Source organism: Ambystoma mexicanum, chromosome 6q, assembly GCF_040938575.1.
Source record: "Ambystoma mexicanum isolate Mex_15411 chromosome 6q, UKY_AmexF1_1, whole genome shotgun sequence".
Lineage (NCBI taxonomy): Eukaryota > Metazoa > Chordata > Amphibia > Caudata > Ambystomatidae > Ambystoma > Ambystoma mexicanum.
Window position 1 is genome coordinate 1,545,019,974 of NC_090937.1, and position 23,660 is coordinate 1,545,043,633.

General features: G+C 45.0%; 1 protein-coding gene across 2 annotated transcripts in view; it reads right to left on the minus strand.

Annotated features, from left to right (window-relative positions):
* Positions 1-23,660, minus strand: part of DNAAF9 (dynein axonemal assembly factor 9) — a 2,133,167-nt gene that overhangs the window by 1,056,741 nt on the left and 1,052,766 nt on the right. For both annotated transcript variants that reach the window (XM_069632250.1, XM_069632251.1), the window contains exon 20: positions 4,788-4,875. In XM_069632250.1, coding sequence (XP_069488351.1) covers positions 4,788-4,875 — 88 coding nt within the window. The remainder of the gene's footprint in view (positions 1-4,787; positions 4,876-23,660) is intronic.

A 23,660-nucleotide genomic window follows, 5' to 3' on the forward strand; every position in this document is an offset into this window, starting at 1 on the left:
TTAGTTAACAGGCCCCAGGCTAACCCAGGTAAGAAAGTTGAACTATCTGTCGCAAGGGAAGCAAGGCGGGACACAGTACCTGAAAATGGGAAGAACGCTCCAGCGGGGCAGTTGTTCCTGGCAGCAGGTGCAAGTCAGTGTTTCGTCCAGAGGAAGAGGAGTTTTCGACGTGGAGGAAAGCTGAAGGTCGTTGCACTGCCAGGGAAGAAACCAGCCGCGGAGTTTCCCGGTTACAAGGTACTACCCTTTTCTTCGCGGTAGTGGTAAACCGTGGTATTCCGGTTGCCGGGGTGCTTGGCACGGGCAAGGCGGCCACGAGATGGTCCAGGAAGGCGAAAAGACGGGCAAACTGGTTATCCCCACCAGTCAAAGGAAGAAGATTCTCCGGGCTGGAGATCTCCTCTGTCGTCGGGAAAAGTGGTGAGACGGTTCAGCAGGGCTCCACCGGTGGTGTCGTCATTGCAGGTCGGCTCGGCTTCTCCCTCCTCGGATTCTTTAGGTCCTGTGGCGACGTCTGAAGTTCCAGTCCCCAAAGCCCTGCTTTTATGCAGAAACCCCCCATTCATTCACTCTGGCTGTCACTCAAACATGCTAAGTGAGCCAATCACACAAGAGTACGACTTGAGTTGCCGAGGCAACTCAGTCCAGGGTGCCTAAACCCCCTCCCACACCCCCTGTTGTACCCAGACAGAGTGGCACCACTTTTGGAGGCTTCTGTGGAGAAGCCCGCCAAAAAGTGGAACAAGGGCTCGAGTCACAGAAGCGAACACAAACGCCATTTTGGAATCAAGTTTCGGCAAAAAGTACCAACCGGTGAATTTATATTAATTTAATAAACCGGCGGTATGTTCGAGGCTATTTTAAAAAGTGGTAGCCTTGAACAATGGGAAAATCCCATACGAATATATTTGCGGTCGAATATAAAAAGTAGTATCCACTGCCACCAGCCAAAACTCAGTCAGGGGGACTGGACAGTGCCCCCTCGAACAACAGACCACGGGGCAATCGAATTTCCCCGACCAGTACGTCCACAATATGATGGTTTGTACTGGTTCGGTTCACAATTTGAGACTAGTAAAGCCAATGGTGACTTTACATGCCCTGGGAGACAGTAGTCAGTCCTAGGGTATGGAGTATATGTTTGGGGGTCGCAACGACTGACCCCTGGGTTACTGCACGGAGGTTGCTGTGTAACCCACATATCAAAAACACATGAAGCCCAATGGGGTAAAGGACCCCATAGCCCATAGAACACATACAAAGTAAAAGGAACACCTCAAATCATGTCTAAGAGTGGGAGAAAAAGAGTCTCACTCTTAGCAGGAGAAAAAATAAACCCCAAAAATCCAGCAAAGCTGCTGGGGGACTCACTAGGTTTGGGAAATTAGCCTTTACAGAGAATTCTCCCTAACAGCCTGCGTAAAATTTAGATAGAATTGTGAATATTAGCTCAAATCACATCTAGCCAGGATTGTGAATATTAGCCAGTGCCACATCTTGACAGAATTGTGAATATTAGTTGGTGTCACATCTACATATAATTGTGAATATTGGCTGTCATCACATCTAGACAGGATTGGGAATATTAGCCAGTGACACATTTAGATAGAGTTGTGAATATTGGCTTGCGTCACATCTAGCCAGGATTGTGATTATTAGATCGCCTCACATCTAGACAGGATTGTGAATATTAGCTTGAGACAGGATTGTGAATATTAGTCTGCGTCACATTTAGATAGAATTGTGAATAGTAGCCAATGTCACATTTAGATAGAAATGTGGAGATATTCACGCGCCACATCTAGAAAGAATTTGGAAATTAGCAGGCAATAGCGATGCCACTTACCAACCCACTAACAATCTCACCCGTCTGCATGCACCTCTCAAACTCTAACCAAACACAAGCACACCTCTAAAGCACACCAAACAGCACCAACTTCACTACACCGCAACAAAACAAATCACACATAGCCTTGCACAACAGAACACGACGGCTAACAACCGAAAAGCGCACCTCAGCTCAGCGAACAGTGTTAACCGAGCTGAAGCTGCCAACAGCACATCACTGCTCTCTTGCACTCTTCCCGCTCAGTACAACTAACTCACCCCACCCCATTTCCTTTTCAGATCCGCCAGAGCGCCAGGGGACCACTCCGGTGGTGATAGTGGACAGTACAAATGTCCTTTAATACAACCTAACATAACAACTGGAAGAAATAATCCCTTCTGCTGGTATCTGGGTTTCACAGTTCAATACAACCAGGGCGAATGACACTCTTCCCCTGGCATTAATTCTCTTTCTTGATCTGGCAGACCTGGCTCACTACCCTGCTAGGAACTGCCATGAAGACGACGACCCAGGAGGCTATACGTTATTGGGTGTGGGGGCCAGACCCAGTCTTTCATCACTCTTCAGCCCTTCTGGTGTCCCACCAACCATCCCGGCAACCCGGATACCTGCAGTGCACATGCTGGTGCTTTCCCGGCAGTTGTGGGATTCTCAGCGTGCTCTCTCGGGCTTCAGGCTGCTTCCCCAGTGGCTGCAGTGGCTCTGCAGCGTGTTCTTCTCAGGTTGCGCTTTTCTAGCTGACTGCGCGTTCCAGCTTCCTCTGTTGATTGGATGCCCCTGCTGCCTCCTGTTTTGTCGGTCCATCCACGGAAGACCTGCCAGGACCGCCTCTGCCTGCAGAAAAGTGTCTTGGCTCTGGTTCTCCCTTGTGCGAAACCAGAAGGTGTTTCACCCACTAGTCCCCGTCATCCCGGTGGCCAGGATATTTAGGAAATCTTCCCCCACCCCCTTTTACAACACACTTTCACACAGACAGCCCGCTATCAGAGAAAATAGACTAACACCCAAGCATTATACCCGATGTGTCCCAATACAATGGTCAGGCAAGGTCAGGCAATTGCGGACTATCAGTAGTTTGGAGACAGCAGCTCAACATGAGACTAAAGGCGGCAGAACAGGAGGGGATCGCAAGGAGGGAAATTCCCTTGAGCTTTCCAACAAGGAAACGTTTCTTTCCAGAGTCCTCGAGATTAGAAAGCGTAGGGCCAGGAACCAGGCTGAAGAATCCTGCATTGTGTGTCGGAGATACCCAGGGCCTTCCCGCGCCAGTAATCAAGGTGGGGAGAATTACCGGCCGCCGTGGCTCCAAGAACAAACACAGCTGGTGAGTTGGGCATACAGATACAAGACTGGCTTGTGTTGAAATCAAGGTTGCAAGTGAACATTGTTTCAAACGCATATGATAAAAGAAGCAAGTAAAGTTGAACTGCTGATGCGTACTGAACTTTGAAAACCAAGATATGATACCTTTGACATAGTGGTATTTTCACTGTGTGTGTGCTCAATCGAAGGTCTCTGTAAGGTATCCAGCTGAGAGGTGGTAAAAGTGAAAGAATTGTGAATCGAAGTGCACACTCGAAGCACAGTCAAAAGGCTTTGATGTTGATAAAGTAAAGAATGTTTGTGTTAAAGTAGATAAGCTGAGTCAGAGTCAAGAGGCCCTGAGCCCGTCGGAGGGGGACCCAGGGTGAACAGTGAACCACCCGAGAAATTGGATACGTGAAAGTCCTAAGGACATTGTATTAAAGTGGGTCTGATCCTGGCGGAGTGGGCCCGAGGTGAATAGTAAATCACCTGAGAAATTGTATACATGTGAAATCCTAAGAAGGGAGGAACTTTATTGTTTGTTACATCAGGCCCTCTGAAAAAAGAGACTTTGAACGGCAAAGAGACTTGGGCACAGAAGACCCTAATGCTGATGTTTTGAACTGCATCCTGGTGCTAGAGAAGCCAGAGACTGTGTTGAGCTCAAGTGTGCCACCTTGTCCCGTGCTGAAAACGTGGCGAAGGGGACCAACGGCTGAAATATCCTACATATCATTTCTTGAACACTTTTCTTTTTTTGCATAACAATGTTACCCACACTATTTGTATTGAGAGGTAAGGATTGACAATAGGTCTTTTAGTATAGGCCCTTTTATTTTGACAAGACACCACTAGGACTGTGATATTATTTGATGGTTGTAGTTTGCTCCCATCTTTAGATTTAGACAGGCGTTTTTCCAACCCAATTGAAGTTCAATAAACACCCTTGAACTGTGGTGGTCACTGGTCTCTGCCTTACTGTTTGATCCCATGCCTTCCTGGAGTGCTTCTCCAATGGGAGTTAGAGAATCACTAGAAGGCCCTTTGGAGGTCCTAGGAATAGTTGGTAGGGCTCTGCACCTCTTTCTCGTCCCAGTACTTGCCCATTGTATTCATTCTGGGTAGTCTTTGCTCTTCTTTGTCCCAGTGTGAGCCAATGATGTTTCTTTTGGGTAGTCCTTACTCTTCCTCAACCTGGTGGGAGTTGAGCAATGGTTTTTGTAGAGACACATGTATGTCTGTGGTATGGAGGGGAGGTGTGTCGGAAACAAAGGTTGGAGCTAGGGATATATGAGAGTGGGAGGGGAAGGGTATCATACCGTGTTTTCCCTACGTTTGTCCCTATCCTTCGAGGGGGAGGTTCTCCCCATTAGATTCTCCTGCTGTGTACCACCCCCAGGGAGACTATCAGGTAGCGGCCTCACCTCCCTGGCCTCATGGAAAGGGGCTCCCCCTCGGAGAGAAGTGACGACAGTATGGGTTTGTCACAACCAATGTTTCTTCTATGCCCCATGTGAATAAAAGTAACATTTTCCGACTCACCGTGTTAACCCTGTCCATTTAAAAATGTGCTTAATCCCTAAAACTCCAGTACTTCTGTCAAAGAAAAGTTGAAAAAACCAAAACAACTCACCTTCCTTAGGCTTGGCTTGTAAATTGCTGGAATATATGTAGCCGTCATTTTCACTAGTAATCAAAGTACCAAGGAAAGATTCATCTTCCTGAAAAGAAAAGAATCTAGGATTGAGCAACATTCATCATTTTAAAAAAAATGTCATTAACCTGTCTAGTAGTCATGAAAAGATGAACAGAAGAATCATGCTGCAACAGCAATCAAATATCAAAACAAATCAAAGAACAAAGTAGGATCACTATGAGTGGCATGAAAAAACAAGTGGACAATAGGTGTTACAACCTCCCAATTAGAACTAGATTCGGTCCCAACAGGAACAGCACTTTAAGTATTTATTTATGTATTTATTTATTGTTAGAGTTGTCTTTAGTTCAAAAGAACTTTTAAAACTGTACAATTATCTTTACATAAAAATAACCTTAAGAATAAATACATATAATTCATCATCATCATTAACTATTTCACATATCACATACATTATTTGACATTTCATTAATTCAAAACGTTAATCAGTTCTTGCACAAGTAGTCATATTAATACTAAAATACTATAATTCATAGCAAACCTTCGATTGGATCTACATAGGCTTACATTCTATTGCAATATATGTTATTTAAATTCTATTGCATTGCCATAGACTAACCCAAAGATCTACACATTTCTGTTGTCTAAGGAAAGTTGATTGGAAAAAAGGGTTACATAAAGTGCAGAGTGCTTAGGTTCTTCGTGGGATGTCATTCACATGTTAGAGTTCAAAATGTATTCTGCTATAGACCATACGCCATACATGGCAATATGCATCGACTCAGACGGTGTATTTAAACAATAATGCCAAACATGTATGGTGGTTATGGTAGCATATTGATATACATATCGTCCATACATGTTCCTATATAAGGAACCAAATGTAGGCCACTCGGTTAAGATATGTCTGACTGTCTCCAGATTCTCCCTTATGTTACAAATCCAAATTTACAAATTGATTTACAGCCAGTTGCCACTGTGTGCCAGTTGATTCGTCCTCATCAACAGTCGAAATCTGCATACTGCTGGACTGGGGCATCGTATTAAGTACCTTTGAATGAATGCATATATGAACAACAGGTAAAAATAGAATTTCCATACACAACTTGTGCCGTCATATAAAACAAAAAAAAGGTAACATTTGGATCCCGAATGGCTACCACAATTTTGTGTTTCAAACTGGGCGCCGAAAAGATTTAAAGATGTGAGTGCTACTTAACTATGTCTCATTCGACAGTGCATCTTATTGATGAAAAATCCATTGCTATGCTACAACATACACACTTCGCCCATCACTAACTCTTCCATTGCCTGTTCCGCATTTTAACAAATATCGCCCTGGGTAGAACACTCCTGCAGTTCACTATGTGAATTAAGACCAACAACCCATGAATGATCAACCGGAGTGCAAAAGGCAGAAATTAAACATTCACACCTTAGTATACAGAAGCCAGTGACTGCCAGTTGTAGGAGATGGGTACTGCCAACCATGAAGAGGTATTTGCTACAGCCATTTGTTCCCTCCAAACATTACGCTGTTCTTTGTAACAGTAAAACAAAAAGGAGCCGAAAATAGATTTCTGACCTAACTGTGTAAGCCCTATAGAAACCGCTGTCCTAGTTTTCTATTTCTCTCCAGTGAGGTTTAATCCAAACACCAAGGGGAGATTCCAATTCAATTCTTATATGTGCTGTCTCAGTGGCCCATAAAGCTACTGTTGGGTAAGACTTCTTTTTGCGACTTTCATGTCATTTACATGAATGGAGCCCCCTGGTATTTTGCTATGCCTTGATCTCCTACTTGACCTTGGCGGTAAGTAAAGTCTTTTTGCTTCACTTACCTTGTTCAACTCATTTACTTTGGGGCACTGATCATCCCTTATTCTTACCAATGCAGAGGGTCTGCGCCCCCCTTTCGAGATTTCTGTGTTTTTAATGAATCTTACATCACTATACAATAAAGTGATATAAGGGTACTTTTTGCCTTTTTACTTTGTTTTCAGTAACATGTTTGTTATGTTTTCCACGTGCCAAGGACAGTCTGGTGGCAGTGAAATGTGTTTTGTAAATTTTTTCGGTGCCCTCCCGTCCACAGTCTTTAGCTCCCCAGAACTACTGCTGGACTCAAGATTTTTCCAATGCATTTGGAGGCGATTAAGACTTTTTAACTCACTAACCTCTTACATTTACTATTCTTTGGGGGGACAGGATCCAGTGAGAGGGGTCCTATTCCCTTTGTTTTGGTATCCATGATTTTCTGATGGCAGCACACCCCACCTCATCTGCTGCACTGCCAAGGGCCCTTAGTGTCACTTTTATCTAATGTTTTGGTGCATTAGGTATTTCATGTTTAGTCCTCTCTTTTTTTGATGGCATGTGTGATTTTCCCTTTGTACCACAAGACATCTTACATGGAACACTGAGGCCAAAAACCCCTTTACTTTGCCCCAAGTAACATTTGTGTTTCGCTCTAGGCATCCTCTGAACTGGCTGGCGGCAGTCGTTACAACTGTACCCTTTTTTGCAGGTGCACTATCACGCAATGCCTTTTCAGTCACAATAATGCATTGAAGAGGACCATATACTCAAAATAGCCTCTAACTTACCTGTAATTATATGATGCTTATTTGTTTAGGCTGTGGTTATGAACCTTTTAGAGGAATAAATTACTTACCCCTGGTAATGTTCTTTCTAATGGATGTTTCTCCCACAGATTCCTCACCTTAGATCTATTTGTATCCTGCTTTGCAGTTTCTGAAATAATTTCAACAGCAGGGGGCGCTGTGCACCACTGTTGTCAGTGTCCCTCACGGTACCATTCCCACATCCAGACGGAACGTCAATAATAGTATACATAACACGCACCACGCCCGTTGTCTCTGTTCCGTGTTTTTCACTCTTTGTTTCTGCTCAGCCGTCTTGATGAATAGATAACTCGCATGGGTGTTGAAAGAGTGAAGTAATACAAAAATTCACCCACAGTCAGGGGAATCTGTGGGATGAAAATCCTTCAGAAGAAACATAACTAGTGGTAAGTGATGTATTCTTCTAATCAATTGTGTCCTCCCATGCATTCCGAGTCCCATAGCAGTTTTGTAGATGAAGGTGGGAGAAGTGGATTTTTTTGTACAATTTTGATTAGCATGTAGACTTGTGCAGAACCACTCTTCCAAAGCGAGCGTCCAGGCAAGACAGTGTGTCTAAGCAGTAATGCTTTGCGGAAGTATGGAGTGAGCACAAAGTTGCAGCATTGCAAATGTCCTGCACTGGTACATCTCTTTGGACAGCCAAAGTGGTTGCCACTCCCCTGGTGACATGAGCCCTTATATTTTCAGGGACCTCTTTTCCAGCAATGGAGTGAGACACCGAAATGCATAGAATGACCCAACATGATAGAGTTTGTTTGGTCATGGCTTGGCCTAATCTGTGGCCAGTAAAACCAATAAATAGTTGGTTAACTTGTCTGACATTTGCCATTCTTCATCCTTAGACTGCTGAGGAGGTTGATAAAAAAAGCTGGTAGGGTTATATTTTGTGTAATGTGAAATTCAGACACCATGTTGGAAAGGAAGGAGGGGCGAATCCTCAGAAGTACCTTTCTCATTGGACAACATAGTAAATGGTGGTTTGCCTGACATGGCTTGTAGCTCACTCTGTGATCAGAAGTGATGACTACTAAAAAGATGGTTTTCAAGGTTAATGACCCGAGAGGACAAGAATGGAGAGGTTCAAATGGAGCTCCCGTTAAAAAAGTTAGTACAAGATTCAAATCCAAGGACTGAATGAGAAAATTGAAATGTGGGAATGTATTTGTCAGTCCTTTTAGGAATTGCCTGACAACAGGCATCTTAAACTAAGAGCCTTGTTCTGGCGTGCATTTACAAATGGATAACGCCGCCTAGTATCCCTTAACAGAAGCCACCTGCAGCCCTTGGTGGGCTTTGTGCAGTAAAAAAAATAAAGCACTGCAGGTCTATTGCAAGAGAAAGGATCTATGTAATTAGCTCTACACAAGCTGCAAAATGTGGTCCAACAGCAGCAGCATATGGCCTTTGTTGCTGGTCTTCAAGCCGAAAGCAACACCTCCATAACGTCTTCCAGGAGGTCCCACTCTTTGTATCTAGAAGGTGCGGGTAACCACATCCTCCCAGCCCAATCCGGGTAAATCGGGGTCATGGATTTCGGGGAAATCAGGGTCATGGATTTCGAGAACTTCCTCAACCTCCTGATGTCATGAGGGAAAACAGGGACTTTTGGGAACATGTACAGGGGTGAAAATTCCCAGTAAACTATGAACACCTCCTGCAGAGATCCTCTCTGAGGAAATTCTCTGGAGCAGAACAGATTGCACTTGACGCAAACAGAGCTACTTGAGGGGTTCCCCAAAGGGCAAAGATCTCTAGAAGGGCTTGCTGAGCCAACCCCCACCCCTGGCTAGGTGAACAGCTGACCGATCCAGTTTTGTAAGGCTCAAAACCAGAGCTGCGTTGCCTCTCTGCACAGTGGCAGTGACCACCCACCTTCTCCTTTGTTGAGGAGATGCATGGTCACTGTGATGTCCGTCATTATCATAACTTTCTTCCCCTGTATGGATCGCTAAAATGCCATCAGCGCCAGTCTGATCCCCCTCAGCTCTAACAGGTTTAGTGTGAGAGTCAGACATGGGAGACACATAGGTGAAGTTTTCGCACAAGATGCCATTAAATAATACAAATCTTTCCCCTAACCCAACAAGGATTTCCATGCCTATCAAATTAATGGAAAAGCGACCTAGTGTCCTAAATGTCTGTCCCTAATACACTAATACATACAACTAAATCATACAGGAATTATTTGGCGAATTAAACATACTTTCAGGTTTAAAGAAAACAAGAATTCTTATGATCAGGGTTGGATCCCCTTACGTTAGATCGATAGGTCAAACCCCAGTTCAATTTCAGAAAAGTTGTTTTCCCTAGCCAAATTCTATTCCAGGTGGAATACGCAGTACTTTGTATCCATTACATCCTTCACTTGGCAAGATTACTTCATTGTGTCCACATGGTTTCTCACCGTTATGACAATTGTTAAGGTTTCCACTTGGATAACCAAAAAGTCTTTTTTTCATTTATCAAATTGAAAAGTCAATGACACAAAGATTCCTTTCCTAGGAGACCAATCAGTGTTCATCTGTAAGGCAGAGATGGTATCACAAGTAAGGACACAGACACAAGGTACACGTTTCAACACCTTTATTAAGTTTGAATGGGGTTGGAGACTTCCTAGCTGGCCCTAATTCTATAATGGGAGTAGTCTCGACCATCAAAGTAAAAAAAAAATGGTACAAGTCAGTCAGTCAAACAAAGGAAAAGTCTGTGTCAGAAACCTATACTTGCCCTAACGTTTCACAATAACTAAGTGTGGGAAAATGTATGAAAATAAAGAGTATCAAAAGAATGTCAGAATGGCAATGAAAGTGGCTCACCACTCCCTTCCGCAATTTCAGTTCACTGGCGTTCTTACAAAGTTCCTTCAAGGTGGGCAGTATGCACAGTTAAAAGATTTCCCAAAAATCTGTTAGACTTTCCGCAGGTATTTCAATGCCAGTTCAATATGCATCACAGTTCTCTTCAATGGATTCTGAAAGCTCTGTTCACAATTTTCAAACAAACATATTCACAAAGTTCCTTTTTAGTTACTTTCCTTCAAACACTTATACATGGCTGAAACATTTTCCAGCCAAACATCTCCACTTCACAGAGCTCGTGGAGAACTCCCTACCCCAACCAATATTCACCTGTCAGAGACCTTCGCAGATGCATAGTGTTATCACCCCCATGCGTGACCACTCCAACAGCAGGGTCCTTATCATTATCGTCTTGCCAGAGACTTTTGGAATCGCACAGTATTCTCAGTCCTATGCATGACCACTCTATCTTTCTGTGCTCCACCTTTTATAGTTTGGAAAACGGTCCATGAGTTTCAGGTATGTGTGACTGAGTGCCTGACCCTGCCTGGCCTCATTAGTGGGACAAGGCCAGTACATGTTACTAGCAGTAATCTTCCTAGTCTCAGTATTCCTCTTCCTCGTCTCAGTAGTTGGGTTGATAAGGAAAAGAGGGGAGTTATGGGAGTTGTAGTATCCCATAGAGGGAATATGGGGTAAATAACTGTCAGGAAATGGGGGATACCAGGTCTCACCTTCCAAGGTCTCCTCCCCACTCCCTGAGGACCCCCTACCCAGGTGATCCTCCCTCGCATGTCCACCCACAGGGTCAGGATCCAATAGCGATGGCCCTTCCCTGGCCACCTGAATAAGGCACCCCAAGGGACTGAGTTGTGAAGCACGGTCAGGTTTTTCACACTTACATTTCATCTTCATAAACACCTTTATCTGGATAGATCCTTCAAAAGGTCTACTTGAGCCATGATGGTTGTGCAACAGTTCATCAAAACAATTCTTTCCCACCTTCAGTCACAAACTTATACCACAGTTCCAGTACATAAACCTCTCTTCTTCCTGGTCCACTCACCTGCCAGGACTAACCACCAATTGTCCCTTTCCTGGTACACTCACCTGCCAGGATAAAGCTACTACTACTACTCTGTGGTAAGGCTTGTTCACAACTTTGCACACTTAATTCCCTCATACACAATAGGCTTACATTGATTTGATTGCAACTGGCAATGCAGGTTGACATTCTCACCCCTTGAACCTTTCTACAAGGAGGTCTTTTCCTCCACTTTCTCCGATTTCTTTCTACACATCCCACTGGCTGTTGACAATGTGACTTACAAATTCTAGAATTGCTACATTCAGTCTGCCTTGATATCTCTTGGCTTTGGCAATCCAGAAAACAAGTTTCCTTTGGATAGCCCCATTGTATTCCTGTTTTTAATTTACCATTCTTTAGCTTGGCTAATGCGGGTTACAATGTTCTCTTATTGGGTTCTCCTCTCACAGAAGTTGCATTCACTTTGTTTAAATATTGTCACTGTTTGATTAGGATAATGTGAGTTACAAACTGATTCTATTCGCCCTCTCTTTTGAAAAGTTCCATTCAGTTTGTTTGAATTTAATTGTTTAGTATTCAAAATTAGATTTCTTGCGCAGCGGTCAGTTTTGGAGAGCCCCGCTCTTACCTCTATTAGGCCAACTCGCCGGTTGATTATGGCATCTCCTCTGGACCCGCTTCCTCTGCTTCACTACTCATCGGGTCTTTCCACATGGTTGACAGCTATGGTCTGCTTCTCGCCTGCTGCGCTATCAATGGAGCTCACCCCGCTCCACACGTGCTCTGGTGAAGTCCTCACACCGGAACTAGGGGCAGGAAGCTGATAGCGCTTCTGTTAATCAGGATAGTCTGTCTCAGCACTGCTTCCCGCTGTGCGTACCCTGCATTTCTTGGCACCACAACTTCAGCCACAGTTTCTTCACAGCGGCCCACTATCGCCAAAGCGGCAACGCCGATCTCTGCTTCCATCTGCTTTTGATACTCCTGCTTCCTCTCGAGCCGCACCCGAAGGTCCTTTAAATATTTAAAGGTCCCGCTCACGTGTGGGTTATTACAAACACTAGACCGCATACTACTGTCTGGTAACTCTGAATCCCTCTTCCTCGTCTCAGTACTATGAGCATTATGGGACTGGAAGACCCTCATTTTCTGAGTTGTTTTAGCATGTAAACTCCTGGCGGAAACTGCACTGGTCACCTGACCACCCTTTCTGATCTTGGGTCCAGGCCAGGCCCCCCTTTTGCACACTTGCCCTGCCCCCCCTGGCTACCCTTCGCCCCTGGGCACTGTTTTCTGTATCCCTACAGTCCCCTACCAGCACTTATTCTGCTCTTACCCTGCACTTGCCACCATCTGGCCGCTTTTATTACCTTATTAATTCTTTCTATCCCTTGCATTGCACTTTCCCCCTCTCCCTTCCCCCAGGCACTTGCCCTTTCTCCCTACCCATGCACTTGCGCAATCTGAATGTCACCTGGCCTAGTAGGATTGTTGTCTGTTTCCCACTGTTTCCCCTCCCTTGCCTCGTCGCGCCCTGAAACACTTGTGTATGGCGCGTTATAAATGCCATATCATCATAACATGACAATACGCAATTAATACTGTGGAGTCATTAGGGAACTTATTTAGAGGGTATTCCCATTATTCCTGACCCAGGTCCACTCCCGGGTGATCCTCCTGCAGAACACCATCCCCAGAGTCAGGATCTGGTAGCATCTGCCTTTCCCCGGCCACAGATGCTTTCCTTTTCGTGGCTGTGGCGGAGGGCAATGAGGAGGTCACTGCCTGAGCAGATTTAACTCCAAGGGCCCCAGGGGAACGTGTGAACCTTTGTTGTACTTGTTTCTTGGTAGCTTGACCTCTTCCCCTTTGGCCAAAAGAGGTGTAATATTGAAAGGAACACGCGCCCCAAGCCTACAAATGAGGGTGTTGCGGCTGGCGGAAAATTTCCCTGCAGCCTTTGAAGCTTTTCTAGGCTGAACACATCAACATGCATATCCAGGGGCCTTGACTGGACATTGGGGGCAAGTCTCCGGATTACTGCGCTAGAGCCCATACATCGGCCGACGCATCTAGACCCGACTAAAGGATTGACAAGGGGCCTCTTTACCATCATTAATGAGGTTAAGAACCCATCTCTTATCTCACCTGCAAGAACATTTTCTGCGGCTTGGGAAATTACTTTCTACAATGTATAGGAGTATTTTGCCAGAGCACAAGATACATTAATGGCTTTTAATGTCATGCTTCCAGCAGAGAATTGCCTTTTTGTGTGTCATATTTTTATCGTCCCTATCCAGGGGAAGGAATGGTCAGATAAGCTGCAGACTTTGAAGTGGAAGTAACCGCCTATAACACCAAACTCTCTGGTGTTGGGTTCCTGGAAATAAAGTCAGGGTCCACAGAAGAAGGTGGACTGTACTTGTTTCACCAACTCCTTGTTCATAGCCGAGTAGTGTCTGGTTTTTGCCAAGTTTGCAAAATGTTTTTGTTTAGTGCTGTGTTGGAGGCCAGAACAGGCTCCTTAGGAGGGCTTCTATCTAAGACGTTTGTGAGATCATCCTGGGTAATATCCTTTGCAGGACGCCCTAAATGCAAATATTCAATCACCCTCTTCATGACCGTTTTGAAGGCCACATTTGGGTGAGAATGGACATCTGGCATGCCAAATTCACCCTCAGGGGAGGTATCCAGACCACTGGTTTCCATATCCAAGACTTCTAGGTGGGATTGTCTAGAGATCAATTCTTCTCGAACATTCAAAGTTCCAAAACTTTCCTATCCAAAGGGTATGTCTTCTTCCTACTCCTCTTGCTCGAAGATGGATTCAAAGAATTTGAAAAAAAAATGTCTTAGATTGTTAGACTCCATCAAGGAGGAAGTCACCATTCATTTTGGCTTCAATGTGGTCTCAATGGTCGATGCTGTTGATGCTACTCCAAATGGCATCCCTTAGGTCTTCAGACTCGTGCTTTTGTGCCAGCGAATTGAAGCCTTACTCGATTCCATGCTGGTCTTGGTAGATGCAGTGGGGCCAATATCCTTTTTGGTTCTTTTGTGGGGCTAATGGGGCCACCTTCGAGAATACTTCCATACTTTTTTCACTGAGCTTTTCCCATTAGGCCGTAGAGGCAGTCTTTTTGGGTTGGGTGACTGACGCTTGTCGGGCAAGGAATCTGAAGATGACGAACAATGGCGTAGTTTCTTTGATTTATTTCATGACGACAAAGAAGAAAAGTTACGAGAATTGCTTCTGGATCTCGATCGTTTGGAATGCTTAGAGTGTCTTATTTTGGCGTTTCTGGAGGCTTGTCTCTGGTGCAACTTCTGGAAGACGGAGAAACAGAAAACTAATTACCCATGGTGAGCTTCAACAGTCTCTCCTTCAAGGCCTTACTGGTAATTGATAGGCAGGAGTAGCATTCGACGACATCATGGTCTTTGCTGAGGCACCAGAGACAAATCCTCTGTGAATCAGTGATCAACATCTTCAACATCATTATGAATCAAAAAAAGAATTACATTAGTCGAAGAGAATCACTGAGGCGAGTCAGACCGTTCCAAATGTATGCTGTGCATGCAGAATAACTAAAATGAGGCATAAGTGCTTTGTATGCTATTTATACTGTCATCTACTTCATGTCAGGGCGCAGGAATGGTAACTGCCGAGGGACATCAACAACTATGCTGCACAGCGCCTCTTGCTGTCGAAAAGGTTTGCAAGATTGCAAAGCAGGATACGAATATATCTATCTATTAGAAGATATTTTACTGTTTCTAATATCTTCTTTTTATCAATACTTACCATGCATTGTGGTTATTTTATTCAAGAAAAACTTTATTGCATACGCGTGTAGTGTGTATGTGTGTTACTTAATCATTTACTTAATTACTCAATTATCATCAGCCCTTTTCCCTCCCAAGATTGAAGCCTGTCTGTTCTGCCACAGCTACTACTGACAGCTAGGTATAACATAAGAGAAATCATGTCTAGCACTACACATTGGCCTTCCCAAGTCCACACTAGCAGAACTTTCGAAAATCTTCCCATCAGAAACAAGCAAGATAGGTCCCGGTACAGCGGAGGTAAAATCAAGGCAAAATGATGGCCATGAACCTTCCTTATGGCTCCTGAGAGAGCACTGCATCTACCTCATGCTGGCCAAAAGGCACCAGGAACATGTAGCATACCATCAGGCCCATATGCCAAACAACTGCTGAAATCCCATTGGCCAGAATAAAGTCTCTATTATGTACTGGGTCCACTCTATTAACACCAGGAATGTCCTGATGTAATGGAGAGTTTGCGAAAATATAACGATAAGCCAACTCCTATGGTTATGGAGATATGATCAGTGTTACCTAGACAGGAAAAGATGTGAATATTTTTCGACCTCAAAGGAGATTTAAATTTCAGCTATGTTAGTTGGTAATTTTCAATGACCCTGACACAGTACTTGAAAGGTGTGAGCTACGGTAGTGGTGACGAGTTTGACCGGGATCAATTGTGGCAACTAGATTGGCACTTACAGGTCTTTTTTTATTTCTTCTTTTTTCTGGTGTTATTATTGTTTGTATGTGGTTTACAAAGCAACCTTTACAAACATCAATAAATATTCGACAAAAAGAAAAACAATATTTTAAAATACATAAACACAGCACCAACATGTGCATGAAAACGTAAAATGTTACATAAAATACAAAATGAAAAAAAATGTTATATATTCGAATATACATCAAATATGCGAACATTTGATGTCAAATTTAACAGTTCAAATTAATCCAACTTTTAAAACATTAGGTTTAGCCAATAAACCCCTTTGAAGATAAGAGTCATTCATGTAAGAGCTGGTTCTTTTTCAACAGCATTTCTTCAAGTTTAAACAGATATCTACTTAGTGCCAAAGGCAACCGTGTATTATCCCCACTCATAGATCTTTCCCAAAATGACTGTTGGGCTACAAGCGTGAACTCTGGATAGAAACAACCCATGAGCTCGTATCAAAATAAGTACAATAAAGAACTAAGTGTTTTGTTGTTTCTTCTTGTGTAGTTGAAGGACGGAATCGACAATCGATTATTACACACCACTGTCGATAATTTGTAGTTAGAATGCTCCAACGTCGGAAACTGGTTTAATTTAAACTGCATGTAGATCTGCCGTGCCTTCTCAAATGGAAACTTTAATACATAAGTAGAGAGCACAGATCTTTTTCTTTTAAATAGGGCATATTCAATGTAGGTCTTGTAAGTGTGATTGGAGTCGCTAGTCTTCATCCTGTCCATTTCATACAACTTAACCTTCACACTTGGGAGGCCTAACATTAGATCTTCGACTGTGGCATTTATTTGTGCTAAAACAGCCTTCATTTGGGCACCAAATGAGAACAGTGAATAGACCTTTCAGTCCAACAAGAGCTCATTGAGGTCTTGATAAATAGAATTCCGTTGTGGCACCAGCATTTTAGCATACCATGATCACTTTCGCCAAGCATAACTTGCTGATAGAGATAGAAGCCCAAGTTCGTGCCGAATTATGGAATTGGTAACATCAAGCACTAATCCCAGAGTCCATTTCCATAACTGGCCTTGTATCCTGTTCAGGACTTCATCTAAATTCACCAAGCATATGTTGAGGCCAAACAATAAGGTAGGCTCCATTTTCAGAACATAAAAATCAAGAAAAGGTAACAACGAAAATGTACAATATTTCTTAAATATGACTTTCATCTGTAATAGCAAAGTGTGCACTTTTGCCATTAATCCTACTGTCCAAGATTTTATCGAGTTGGAATCTGCAAGATCATAACCAAAGTAGCGTAAAGATTTAACTTGCTGGATATTTACGCCGGCCATGTTCCATTGATAAGATTCGATACGCTTTATATTAGCAAATATGATGACATTGAATTTTAACAAATTTGCTTGCAGATTGTGGGCATTAGCAACATTATAAAATGCATTAAGCTTTAGCTGCAAGCCGAAAGGGGTCCTATCAATAAAGATAATGTAATCGGCAAAGCACATCCAGGGCAGTTGTAATTTGCCCAATCTCGCCGGGTACATAGCAGAATCTGTCCATAGTGAGTCAATATCACAAATGTAAACATTAAGCAATGTCGCAGCAAGGTTGCAACCCTGCTTTACTCCTTTCTCAGTTGCGATGGGAGCGGTTAGGGCTCCCTCCTGATTTACATGCAATAATGCCACCGACTGTACCAGTCTGCAAGGAAAGCCTAGTTTCAACATCTAAATCCACAGTAGTTCTCTGACCACTGCATCGAATGCAGATGATAGATCTATTGGAGCTAGATATATCGGTCCTGAGTCCGAGGATTTAGACATCGAGAACAAATGTTCTACCATCGTGGCATTGCGAGATGTGCTCATATTTTTTTTGGAAGCCCACTTGAAATCTCGAGTAAATATCACAGGTCTTTCAATGATGCTGGCATTCAAATCAGATTGTGGACGCTATCATATACATTTCAATCAGCACCTCGCAAACTCTAAGGTGCTAGGCTGTAAGAGGTTTGCAGTTGCTGCAGACCAATGGCTACCACACATAATAAACCAAAATGGCAAAGTACCTTCTCAAAAGCAGAAGCATAATCGATAGCAGCATCTAAAAACTAAAAGGTAAGGAATACCAAGCAGGGGGAGATGGGTGGGGTGGCAGCCGCCATGCAGTGAGCAGCAGCTTCACTGTGCTTCCGCATGATCCTGCAAAGATTAGTCCAAAATAGATGCTCCTCTCATTCCGGGGTACTTTAAGGATCGGAGCCTATGCTGATAAAGTTGATGCCGGTGGAGAGAGAGGAAAACCCAGTACCTGTCACATAAATAAGTTCTAAGAGGCCAAGCAGGGTTCCTACATGGCGCCTGCCACCCTCCAGAGCTTGAAGTGAGACCAGACCTCGCTGGCATGCTTGTGTGCCGAGTGTTAGGCAGAAACCTGTGCAGTTCCCTTAGGGACCACTGCAAAAGATTTAAGACTACAGGTGTTAGCAGTAAACCCACTTGGTAGCAGTCTGTACCACCCAGATTTACCTGGTAGCTGTGGCTGAGCAGTCAGACTTCCCTCAAGAAGAGTTAGGCAGTATGCAAAGTATACTCAATAGGCACTCAGATACAATAATACAAGCAAACACTGACCAGAGCTTTGGTATCAAAGTATATAATTATTTATTTATAAACACACAGTTGAAACACTCCAGCACTCTTATTGTAAAATATTCTAAACACAGTTACTATTATGATATATACACCCATTTTTCCCTTATTAGAAAATCACAGCAAGACACCACTTATTTTCATACAGAGGTGAGCGATTAACTAGATTGCACTCTACTAAGGTTGTGAAAAAGGGAGGGAAAAAGACAGAATATGCAGGATTACACCACTCTACGATTCAGGAACACTATTAGTAAGGCAGAGAGCAAAAAGTCACTGGTGAGCCAAAGTCCAAAGGCTGGGCCCACTCTTAGAGAGAGCAGAGCACAAATGCGTCCAAGATCACACAGTTACACTAGGCTTAGAAAGTCTTGCAGAGGGTTCAGAAAAGAGTTTAGAGAGGCTTAGAAAAGTTTAGCCAAGGTGTCCCAGGCTAACCCAGGTTCGAAAGCCGGGGGCTAAATCTACCCCGTACAGTCGGTTGCAAGGGAAGCCAGGCGGGACACGGTACCTTAAGTGGGAAGGATCCTCCAGCGGTGGCAGCTGTTCCTGGTAGTGGTTGCAAGTTACGTCGTCGTCCAGGGGAAGAGAAGATCTCGACGGTCGTGGTAAAACGTGGTATCCCGGTTGCCGGGGTGCTTAGCACGGGCAAGGTCGCCACGAGATATGTCGGGAAAGCGAAAAGACGGTGAAACTGGTTATCCCCACCAGTCAAAGGAAGAAGACTCTCCGGCGGGAGATCTCATCTGTCGTTGGGAAAAGTGGTGAGACGGTCCAGCAGGGCTCCACCGGTCGTGGTGTCGTGGCAGGTCGGCTCAGCTTCTCCCTCGTCGGATTCTTAGGTCCTGTGGCGACTTCTGAAGTTCCAGTCCACAAAGCCCTGCTTTTATGCAGCAAACCCCCATTCACTCAGCCTAGCTGTCACTCAAACATGCTAAGTGGTGAGCCGGCCGGCTCACCACTTGGGCCAATCAGGACAGAGTGCGACTTGAGTTGCCTAGACAACTCAGTCCAGGGTGCCTAAATTCCCCTCCGCCCCTCCTAAGTACCCCAGACATAGTGGCACCACTTTGGAGGGCTTCTGTGGAGAAGCCCGCCAAAAAGTGGAACAAAGGGCTCGACTTGGGTTGGAGTCACAGAAGAGAACACAAACGCCATTTTAGAATGAAGTTTTGGCAAAAAATACCAACCAGAGAATTAATATTAATTAAATAAACCGGCGGTATGTTCGAGGCTACCTTAAATAATTAAATAAAGATGGTAGCCTAAAACAATGGGAAATCCCATAGGAAAATATTCACGGTTGAATATAATAAGTAGTATCCACTGCCACCAGACAAAACTCGATCAGGGGGGACAGAGACGTGCCCCCTCGACTAACAGACCCTGGGGCAATCGAAGTGCCCCAGCCAATACGTCCACAATATGATGGTTTGTACTGGTTCTGTTCAGAATTTAAGACTAGTAAAGTCAATGGTGACTTTACATGCCCTGGGAGACAGTAGTCAATCCCAGGGTATGGAGTCTATACTGTGGGGTCACTATGAGACTAAAAGACCCCATAGCCCATTAAACACATCTAGATTCAAAGAAACACACTCAAATCATGTCCAAGAGTGAGGGTAAAAGAGTCTCACTCTTGGCAGGAGAATAAAATAAACCCCAAAAATCCAGCAAAGATGCTGGGGGACTCACTAGGTTAGGAAATTCAGCCTAAACAGAGAATTCTCCCTAACACCGAGCTGGTGGAGGCTCTGCAGCGCTGAAGGGAGAGCTCGCAGACTGCACCGGATGCGCTAGTGGAGCAGCTAAGTGTGCCTCTGCGGAGTCGCTGCAGCAGACACTGGGTGGACTGGAGAGGTAGAGGGAGTGGCACTGGCTAAGGAAATCAGAGAAACGGAGGTGGCCTGAGCGGTGGCAAGGTGCTGGGAAAGCAGCTGTTGCTGGCCCGAGGACACCAGCAGGCACATAGTTGCGACCAGCCCCTGAAAGCAAATAGATCCAGGATACTGGGCCACTGTTGCAGTGCAGGCGTTTCCTCCCTGCTGGGCATCATATTTTGGTAGTATAATGGGATCAGTGAGGTTGGTGCACCCGGCTCCCCCACTGCAGCCCACTGAGTTACTGGAGGAAGGGGATCCTAGTGTTGGGAAGGGGGCAAAGCTGAGGGTGAGGAGCGCGGCACGGCACCAGGGCAGCTGGTATTCGAAATCTCTTTTGACTTTGGTTGGTGTGCCCTAGGAATGGGCTCACGTGACGGGGAAAGTTGTGCCTTTGACCTAAGCTGCATGTTGAAGATTCTTACGCAGGAGGAACACAGCCTGCAAACCCAGAAGCAAGAGGACACAGGTAGTGCCTACAGTCAACGCCACTGGGAAGGGCCACCGACAGCTAGCTTTGTGGTGCGCTGCTCAAATGTTATATTGCCGGCCAAGGAGCACAACGTGGTTGTAACAGAACTTCCCGCCTGCAAGGGCTGTCCACCCCGAAACCCTGAGCCACACACGTATACGACGGAGGCTTGTGGTGGAAGCGCTGCTTGCCTGTTGCTGTTAGCAGGAAGACTGCAAATGAATTGAACCGGGGGTACTATCGCACTGGGGTTGGCGGCGCCTGACAAGCAATAAAAGAAGCAAAGAGAGTGTCATGGAGGCTTTTCACCGGAAAGATGATTAGAGTGCTGCCCCCATCTCCATAAAAAGGGATTGCCCAGATACCCACGTCCCCGCACAGAGAGAGCCAGATCCTTGCAGCCATTGCAGCATTACAGGGGACCATCAAACACAAAATAGGCTTGATCATCGTAGGTGTTGGCCTCCTCCGACAGGATGTGCACTCGCTGGCAGACCGACTTGGCACAATGGAAGTGCTAACACAGGAGAACAGTACCAACATCACCAGGCAACAATCTGAGATGACTGCATTGACTGAGACAGTACGAGTGCTGAACACAGGGCTGAGGATACTGAAGGCAGAGCAAGGTGGAATAATGTTCAGACCCTGGAGCTGCCGGAAGGTGAGGAAGGCACTGATCCCCATAAGTCGAGAATCTGCTATTATAAGAGGTCATCCCAGGCACCCTAACGCAGGGTTTTACTGTGGAGCGTGCTCACATCCCCTTGTTAAACGGCCCCCGGCAGTGGACCCCCCCACCCCCCCAGACCGATAATTGTGAAGAACAAGGACAGGGAGCAGATACTGGCCTCATTGAATGTGCATCTTCTAAACTAACAATATACCCAACTGGTGAAGAGGCAAAGAGCAGCATTTGGCCCTACTAAGGAGGGACTACGCCTGGCTAACCTACGGTACATGTTAATTTATCTTGCCAAGCTCAAGGTGCCGTAGAATAGACAATCGCATTTCTTCGAGGACATTACTGTTGCATGTTCCTGGACGGACTCAATTGGGATTGCTCAGTTATAGACTAGAAGGAATAACGTACCGTGATGGCAGTATTGGCCCAACAACAAGGTACTCTTTTGTGGCATGAACAAAGGGCATTTCCTATTTTGAGTAGTAAACTACGGGAGCAGTAGAAGACAGCACTCAGGCTGCTGAGGCCTACTGGATCTGTTGTGGCGCTACAGACATTAAACATTTGGATGCCAGTTTTAAGGTATCCCGCTGCTGTACATCGCCGGAGGGTGTGGGTGGCGAGTGTGGGAGGCAGTTGTGCTATAGCTGTATGCTATTGGCCCAGTTTTACACAGTTTGTGTGTTTTTGCCTTTCAGGCACTTTTTTCTTGTTTTGGTTGCTATTATTGCAATGTTTATATTGTTTGCTTTTTTGTTCCTGCTTGTGGAAGGGTCTGACCACTCGTGTTGACATGATATTGGCTTGTAATTGAAGGGCGGCAAGCATTGCGTTGGGGGGGGCGAGAAGGAGGGTGGGGGCTGGGAGTAGGAGGGAGGTCAGTGGGGACGCTCAAGACCCTGAATACAGTGGCAATAGTGAATGATGTGCAAGTTGGAACTTGGAATGTTTGAGGGCTCAATTGCTATATTAAGCAGATAAGAGTACAAGCATACCTGCCCAGGCTGGGGGAATCGCATTATTGCAGGAGACGCACATCACCAAAGACAGCAAGAATATGATTGACAGGAAGGGGTGGGAAGATGTATGGTTCCCCATTCTCCGCATATGCAAGAGGCATTCTAGTGTGGGTGGCACCGACCGTCCCATTTAAACTTTTGGAAATAAAAAGCGATAACGAAGGCATGATGGTACTAGTGCTTGGGTTTCTGGAGGATAAGGAACTATGCATTATAAAAACATATGCTCCCAATGATGTCATGTTATGTTAAAGGATATTTATACTGTGCACTATCACCACCAGAGTGGTCCCCTGACGCTCTGGCGGATCTGAAAGGTAAGAGGGTGAGGTGGTTAGTAGGGTGTAGCAGGATAAAGCTAGAGATTTTTGATGTCCTGTTGCCAGCTTCAGCGCAGTTAGCACCGTTCGCTGAGCATGGGTGCGGTTTATGGATCTGTGGGCTCCCACGTGCTGTTGTGCGAGACTATTTGTGGTTTGTTTGTTGTTGCAATGTAGTGAAGTGCTTGTGGTTTGCTGTGCAAGAAGTGCTTGTGTTTGTTTAGGGCTTGAGAGGTGTGTGCAGAGAGTTGAAGTTTTAGCAGATGGGTTAGTGGGGTTACCTCATTATTTTCATACATCTGCATTGGGTGTCTTTGGCCTTGCTGTCTGCTGGAGCGTTCCTCAGTGGTTCATTCGTCCGATTCTGTGCAAGGTGGTGGCATATCTCTGTGGTTGTCTAGTGATCTGTGGGTGGAATCGAGGTGAGGGCCTCCCCCGCCCAGGGTTGGGATTGCTAAGATTGTGGGTTGCTCTTTGGTTGTAAGTGGGCTCTGCCTGGCATCACCTCTCCCTGAGCTCCTAGGGTGTGCCCCCCTCCCTGTGAATTGTAAGCGGTCCCTGTCCCATCGGATGATAGTTAGCGATACATGCTTGTCGGTCTCCAGCTATGGTCTCTGTCTCTTGGGCTTTGCCTAGCGAAGGGGTTTGTCTTGGGTACGGCCAATCCTTTTTCTTTTCTTTTTATAATTTTTAGATGATTTCATTTGGTTCTGGTTTGAAGAGCCAGGTTTTGAGTAGATTCCTGAACTTTAGGTGGTCCTTTGTATTTCGTATTTCTTTTGGAAGGGTGATCCAAATCTTTGCTG